The sequence below is a fragment of the Pteropus vampyrus genome, unplaced genomic scaffold, assembly GCF_000151845.1.
Source record: "Pteropus vampyrus isolate Shadow unplaced genomic scaffold, Pvam_2.0 Scaffold53, whole genome shotgun sequence".
Taxonomy (NCBI): Eukaryota; Metazoa; Chordata; class Mammalia; order Chiroptera; family Pteropodidae; genus Pteropus; species Pteropus vampyrus.
The window spans coordinates 3662143-3670397 of NW_011888834.1; the positions used below are offsets into that span (position 1 = coordinate 3662143).

The following is an 8255-nucleotide window of genomic DNA, read 5'->3' on the forward strand; positions in this document are numbered from 1 at the left end:
ATCTGAATGGGAAAATATATTTGCAAGCAACACCTTTGATAAGGGCCTAATATCCAAAATATACAAAGAACTCATACAACTCAATAACAACAAAAAGACAAATGATCCAATCAAACAATGGGCAGAGGATCTGAACAGACACTTCTCCACAGAGGACATACAAATGACCAACAAATATTTGAAAAGACATTCAACATCGCTAGCTATTAGGAAAATGCAAATCAAAGCTACAATGAGATACCATCTCACTTGTTAGAATAGCTATAATCAACAGGACAAGTAATAACAAATGTTGGAGAGGATGTGGAGAAAAAGAAACCCTCATACACTGCTGGTGGGACTGCAAATTGGTACAGCCACTATGGAAAACAGTATGGAAGTTCCTCAAAAAACTAAGAATCGGTCTACCATATGATCCGGCAACCCCTCTACTGGGTATTTACCCCAAAGACTTGAAACCCCATATCTGAAAAGATATTTACACACCGATGTTCATAGCAGCACTGTTCACAGTGGCCAAGAAATGGAAGCAACCGAAGTGTCCTATGATAGATGATTGGCGAAAGAAGCTGTGGTACATATACACAGTGGAATGTTATTCAGCCATAAGAAGAGATGAAATACTGCCATTTGTGACAACATGGATGGACCTCGAGATAATCATGCTAAACGAAATAAGCCAGACAGGAAAAGTTGAAAACCACATGATATCACTTATATGTGGGATATAAACCTAAAAGCAACAAAGGAACAGGACAAACAGAGACTCATGGACATGAACTATAGACTAGTGGTTACCAGAGGGTAGGGGGTGAAGGAGGAGAGAGGAGGTAAGTGGGGTTAAGGGGGTCAAATATAGGTGGGTAGGGGGAGGGCGAAGTGGGTAAAGGAGATCAAATATATGGTAGTTGAAGGAAACTGGACTTTGGGTGGTAAACACACAATAGAATATACAGATGACAAATTATAATATACACCTGAAAATTATATAATTGTATTAACCAATGTTACCCCAATAAACAAAAAAACTCCACATCTTTTAGCTATCAATTTCGTAAGTTAATTCAAATAGGATAAAAAATTCAAGTGGCTTTCTGAACTATGGACTTTACTCAGTGCAATTACATAGTTCTGTAAACTCTACTGATTGCTGGAGAGAATATTAAATAGTGTTGAGAGTACTTTGGACTCTTAGACTATTTGGGTTTGAATCCCACCTCCTGTGCTTGCTGTGTGACCTTGAACAACTAACTTAACCTCTCTGAGTCTTAACTACCTTATCTGTAAAATAAGGATTAAAACAGTAATTACCTCAAGGATTGTTATGAGTATTAAACAAGTCAGTATGCATAAGGCACTAAGAACAATACTATTGTATAGTGAATACTGTATTATTATATACCAATACTAACGCTGAATTTCACTGAATCTGTCAAAAACTGCTATACCTGTGCCTATGTAAAACACTGGAAAATGAAAACGTTTATCAATAATTACTTTGTTTAAAGATGGTCACCGATACCCTGAAGTATAAAATTTGGCGAAATTTATCAGTTTTTTCAAAATCATTGTGGAATAAACATATAAACAGAATAAGACATTACATATAAAATGTTGAATTTAAATAGAAATTTCATTCACATTATCAAAATGGTTAAAATTTTAAAAAAGGAAGATACAGAGTCAGGAAATAGAGACTCCATATCAGGAATGAAGGTTAGGAGGACATTTCCAAGATGGCAGTGAGGGAGACCCCCAAGACAGTTGAATGCAGTGCGTCTCAAACTTTGTCGTGCATAGGAACCACCTGGGATTTTTTAAAGCTCATTCTGATTCAGTAAATCTGGGTAGGGCCTGAGAGTCGGAATTTTTAACAAGCTCTCCACACGGTGCTGATGCTGCTGGTTCAGGGGCTACACTTTGCATAGCTGGCTGTAGAGAACAAACAGTCCAAATTGTAACAAGAGGGCAGCAGAGAGAAAGAATGAGAGAAATTCACTTGCTTCTAGAGATAACTGAATTAGTGTTAGGCAACAATAGTATAATATAGGAGGGAGAGGATAAAAGAGAGAAAAAGATTAATCTTTTAAATAAATACAAATCAAGGGAAAACACAGGCTGAAGCGAGGGCAGTGTCCCTAGTAAACACCTAAGGGGAATGCAGGACCACCTTAACAGAAACAAATTCGGGGTTCTGATGTAACCAGAGCATCCCCAGCAGATGCTCGAGATGGTGGGGCTCAGTCCTCTCGGAGAAGCAGCTAAGGTAGAGGGAGAATGAACCTTCCTCCAGTGGGCAGAGGGAGTGGGCGGAGCCTCGGCCGGACGCCGCTCTCAGGTGTTAGGGGGCGGGGTGTGGGCGGAGCCTTGTCCCTAAATTGGCGCTCCCAGGGCGGAGCAGGGATTCGCATTGGTGGCTCTTGAACCCGGAAGCAGTCGGCGGCGCTCGGAAGCATCGGCGGGACGAGGGATTCCGCGGGCTCCACTGCTGCAGAATGGTTGGCGGCGGCGGGAAGCGCAGACCTGGCGGGCAGGGGCAGCAGGTACTGCCGCAGAGGCTCTGCGGGCTCCGCGGACACTTTGGGTCATAGTCATGGCACCAAGGCGCAGCACATCGCATTTATCCAGTAATCATTGAGCGCCTGCTGTGTGCCTGTGAACGGCGGGCTGCTCCAGGACCCTGCCCAGGGCCGCTGCTTTTCAGAGCTCTGCGGGGGTTTGGACCGGAGAAGGAGCGCCCTGGCATCATCTGCCCTTCTGGGGAAGCAGATTAAGACAACCAACGGTTCATTCATTCAACCAGCCATATTGATTGGAAACCGAGTATAAGCCAGGCGCTGTGCGGGGCGCTTTGGATTCAAGATGAATCCTGCCGCTCCTGCCCCTCTTGGGGCCCCTATCCTAGGGAGGCGGGGCACAAGTGAATATACGTGTTACTGTCACTTTTTGGTTTGGCATTTTTGTAACACTAATGTGTAGGAAGTGCTGTGGAAACGTTAAAGGAGGATTTAACGAGTCCCTGGGCGCTATTAAGAAAGTCTTTTAGGACTACTCGCGTTTGAAAGGGCTCTTGAAGGCAGTGAAGAGAAGGGGTAAGAAATAAGTGTAGAGGATGTTTGGGCACAGCGGAAAGTTTGGCTTGGCTGGAGCCTGAGAGATGGGAAAGTAAAGGGCACCTGGTCGTAAAGGCACTAATGAAGGAGGGGAACATACAATATGTGCATTTTCTCATACTTTTAAAACGATTTCAGAAGTTCTGTAACCACTGCAGTAGCAATAAAGAGAGTTAAGAAAGAAGTGTCATTGTGATAAGTAAAGTTTTAGAAAAATTACTCTGGCCATATTACAGCTGAATCATGTGAGAAAGTGTTAGAGGCCTAATTAACTGTTAGAAGGCCATGGTTCTGGGAATTCATTATATTAATTGGGTCATGCTTTCTAGAAAGACAAGAGTGAAGTATAAGTGCAGCCTCTGAAGGGAACAACTGCACCGAAGTCTAGTTATTGGGGTTTTGGAGATGCTGAACGGGTGTATGATGTAAGGCAGAGCTGAAAAAAATCTCAATCACCCTTTGGTGCAGTGAACCTCTTTGACATAATGATGGTGTTGGAAAGAAAATATCAAAAATAAGGATGAGTCTATAGAGACTATAGCTAACAATAATAGCCAGCATTTATATATTATGTTCTAGGACCGTTCTCTGTATTTTTATAAATAACTTATAACAACCCTATGATATAGGTAGCCCTTTTTGTAGATGAGAAAATAAGACACAGAGAAGTTAAATAACTTGCCCAAGGTGACAGAGCTGGATATTGGAAATCAGAGTCAATTCATGACGCAAAACAGCCTTTCGGCAAGGTAGATTGAAGTTTTTCTTCCCACCCTCTTAAGTCTGAGCCAGTCTTTGAAAGTCTGACCAAAAATGGTTATAAAAACAGGAGAGGATAAGTCAGAACTTGTATGTTCCAGCTGTTCTATATTTGTAGCCGGTGAAGCATTATGAAGTGGTGAATCTGTGCTCAGGAGCCAGCCCACCTGGGTTTAAATAAACCCCTGTCCTTTCACTTTCTAGGGGAATTTACTCCAGTTTCCTCATCTGTAAAATGGGGATAATAGTATTTAGATCATAAAGTAGTTGTGAAGATTAAATGAATTAATCCATAGAAAGTGCTTAGAACAGTGCCCTGGCACATAGAAAACGCATAATTACTTTTTATTACATATTGTTTTTACTATTATCTTTATTACTGTTATCGTTTGCTCTTAAGAGCATTCATTTTTGGATCTATATTTCAAAAGCCTTTTTGTTAAAATTGATTTTTTTATTACCTCAGACACATCATAATCCTTGGCATAATAAACTGTTGTCATTGGCCAATGCATGGTCCTCTTTTACCTTATTTATTAATAATATAACAAACACCTGTGAACCTATTGCCCGAGACTAGGATTGAAATACTGACAATAACCTTACATCTATACAGTTCCTCACTTTATCTGCCTAACTTCCTATCACCCACATTCAGTATAGCTACCATCCTGAATTTTGTTTTCCCTTGCCTTCTATAGCTTTACCACCTATGAGTGTATGCCTAAACAATATTTGTTGTTATGAATTTCATAAAAAGGTTATCTGCTGCATATAATCTTCAAGGACTTTTTTCTTCATTCAACATACTGTTATGAAGACTGATCCATATTGTGTATAGCTGTATTTCATTTTGACTCAGTGTAAATTCTGTTTTGAAGGCCTGTAACTGTTCTCCTGTCAGTAGGCGTTTTCATTTATTGTCTTCTGCTCTTAGAAACAGTGCTATCAAGAATATCCTTCTGTCATCTGATTCATAAATTTTGTAGACTTTCAATACTACCCAATATAATATCAATAAACTTGAGCCTACTGGGAAAACGGAAGAATGTGAATATGAGAAACATTTGGCTTAGAATTTTTCAACCTCAGCACAATGGACATTTTGGGCCAGATAAGTGTTTGTTTAGGGGGCTTATCCTGTGCTTTGTGGGATATTTACCAGCGACCCTAGCCTCTTCCTCACTAAATGCCATTAACACCCACCCCCCCAAATTTGTGACAACCAAAAAGCTCTCCAGACATTACTAAACATATTCCCCTGGGGGCAAAATTGGTCCTAGTTGAGAAGAACTGATGTAGATAGAAAGGAAGAATAAGAAGGAAGGAAGGAGGAACTTAATCCAAAAGAAAGGATCTAGGTTTCTAGAAAGAAACAGATTGCTACTTAAACTAAAGGTTAAGTAACCTCCAACTAAGCATTTATCTTTATAGAAATTTATCAAATATCTACTATGCATTATAAAACCTGGCATACTTATGTAATGAACCTATATTGCAGAGATGTTGGAGATAAATTTTACAACCTAGTCCTGGCATTAAAGGGCCTTACATGAAATAATTGTAACTAGTGACTCCCCTTGTATCCAGTTATTTCTGATAGTTTGCATCTGGTGTGATTACTGAATCTTAAAAGGCATAATGACATCTTGTTTACCACAAGAAAGCAAAACCTGCCTTTTCTTTATTCCTCTTTCCTGCTCTTTACCTTTTCCTTTGTTGTTGTTGTTGTTTTCTGTGTTTTCATTATCTTAGAGAAATATATTTGAAGACTTGCTGTGTGGGTCCCTCTTGACCACTATATATTTATAAACTGTTCTTTTTTCTTTGCCCCCATATTTTACTCAGAAATACCATTTAAAGTTTTAAAGAAAACACATGTATCTCATAGAGTTGGGGGAATAAAAATGAGCAATATTGTTATGAAAGGAAAGTTATTGAAATGACTTTTGAAGAAACAATATTCTGTATGCCAATTTACAGTGTGAAAAAACAGTTGACGTGAAGAAGAGTAAATCCTGTGAAGCTGATGTCTCCAGTGACCTTCGAAAAGAAGTGGAAAATCATTATAAGCTTTCTCTGCCTGAAGATTTCTATCACTTCTGGAAATTCTGTGAAGAACTTGATCCTGAAAAGCCAGCTGGTGAGTTCCTTCAGAATCATTCTCGTTTCTACCAATGGAAAAGACAGTAGGAAACTGGACCAAAGAGCTAAACATTTCGTAGAAAAGGAACCTTTCAAACATGTTTCTAATAAGAGAAATATAAAATAATGCTATAATAATACGTCACTATCGCCTCTTAAATAATTTCAAGACATGCTTTGATGAGGATTTTGAAGGAAAACAAGTACTTTGATATATAGCAGTAGTTTTTAATGAGAGCAGTTCTATTTCTAGGAACTTGTCTTACAGAATAGGTGAACCAAAGATTATGTTCAATGATATTTATTGAAACAAAAAATGGAAAATGAATGGCTTAAATGCCCATCAATATTGCATCTATGCCATGAATATTCATAATTTTAAATGAATGAGTTAGATTTTTTAGGCAATGATAAGGTATCGTGCAGGAAAGATTTTAAGTGGAAAAGCGTTAGAGTATGTTACCATTAGTATTAAAAAAAAAGGAGGGGGTACACACACATCCCTATATACTTTCTGTGTGTGTATACTATTTCTGAAACGATACACAAAAAACTGATTATGGTTGAGATGGAGTTTTCACTGTTACCATTTTGTATTATTTAAATATTTCAGCATGAGATTGGTGGAGAGAAGCACTCTTGTATCCTATTGATGGAGATGTATATTGGTAGAGAACTCTGAATTTTGGCTGTATATCATAATACTTAAACTGTGTAGCAACTTCTCTAAAAATATTCTTGGCTGTGTACAAGTATTAACAAAGCTGTTTACTGAAGCATTGTTTAGAAGAGTTAAACAGTAGATGTGTATCAGTACTAGAATATGTATCTATAATGGAATATTATGCAGGCATTTAAAATTATGTAAGAAAATTTAATAACAAAAATATTCAGAAAATCTAAAACAGCATAGTCTCCTTTTAAAATATATGTGTTTACAACTGTTCATAGGGGGGGAAATGTTATTACTGTATACCAGACTGTTTACCTTGGTATCAGTGGCTAGTGAGATGGGTGGTTTCAGTTTTTATATTACTTTAAAAATTTGTGTGTGCTATCTTAAGCTCCAGCTAAGATGAACATTTGTCCCCTTCCAAAGAAACTGGCTATTATTCACGTCGTTACGTCTTCCAAGAATTTTCTTTCTTTCTCCATCCCCACATCCTACATATCCAAATCCTGCCTGGAGTGCTTAATTCCTTCTTCCAGAAGCAATGAGGACCCATCTGATGTTGTAAAAGTGTACATTCGAACAGACTTCATGACTAGTTTTATTTTTCACTCTCTCTCTGTGATCTGTGAATGGAGAAAGGAGGAATCATCCAGTATTAGGGTTGGCCAAATAGATTGTCAAAGAGGCAAAGGAATCCCACAGTGATAATTAGCTGAGGAAGAAAGAAGGGGAAGGAAATGTTTTCATTAAATACATTTTTAATTAAGTTATTTACTTCCTTAATGCACACTCATTTGTTATCTAGTCTCTCCCTTCATCCGGGTGTGCTCCAAGAATTTTATGGGCTCACAACTGCATAGTAATAAGACAGAGTAAGTGTTTGCAGCTTTAATATGACCATATAAATACAAAAGTCTTACTTTGGCCAAACTAAGAAACAGCAAGAATGTTTGAAATGTAATCAGTGGTAAGTTTAAGAGGAAATCCTGAATTTTCATTGCTCTGATTTTTTTTCCCCTTGAGTATTTATAACTCACATTCACATGTAACTAAAGATTTATTTTATTTTACTGTAGAAAGTTGTTTAAGACAATTGCTTAGAAATAGTTTACTAACGAAACTATTTTTTTTTTCAATTGACAATCCATTATGTCCTATCTGCCTCCAGAAATTTATTGTCTAAGCAAACTTATTTGATTTACAGATTCACTTTTCGCAAGCCTTGGACTTCGATTAGTGGGTCCTTATGATATCCTTGCTGGAAAACATAAAATGAAAAAAAACCCAGCAAGCCTGAATTTTAATCTTCACTGGAGATTCTACTATGATCCTCCTGAGTTCCAGACAATTATTATTGGAGATAATAAAACTCAATTCCACATGGGGTATTTCAGGTAAAGGAGCTTTTCTTCTCCTCCAAAATATAGTTACTATCTTTCTGATGAGTATAAATAGACATTCACTAGTCACACCCAAGGTGAAGGGCATGCTTTCCCCTTATGAGTGATGCATGAGCCTCGTGTTGTTCTGTGGTTGCCATTCTAACCTACCCAAGGATGGGTGAA

At 38.2% G+C, this 8255-nt stretch overlaps 1 protein-coding gene across 1 annotated transcript in view; it reads left to right on the forward strand.

The window, feature by feature from the left end:
- The first annotated feature begins 2419 nt into the window (after positions 1-2419).
- The window catches only part of LOC105292160 (histone PARylation factor 1), a 22836-nt gene continuing 17000 nt past the window's right edge, over positions 2420-8255 (forward strand). Inside the window, exons 1-3 of the mRNA XM_011360272.2 lie at positions 2420-2543; positions 5856-6015; positions 7895-8084. Coding sequence (XP_011358574.1) covers positions 2496-2543; positions 5856-6015; positions 7895-8084 — 398 coding nt within the window. The 5' untranslated portion in view covers positions 2420-2495. The remainder of the gene's footprint in view (positions 2544-5855; positions 6016-7894; positions 8085-8255) is intronic.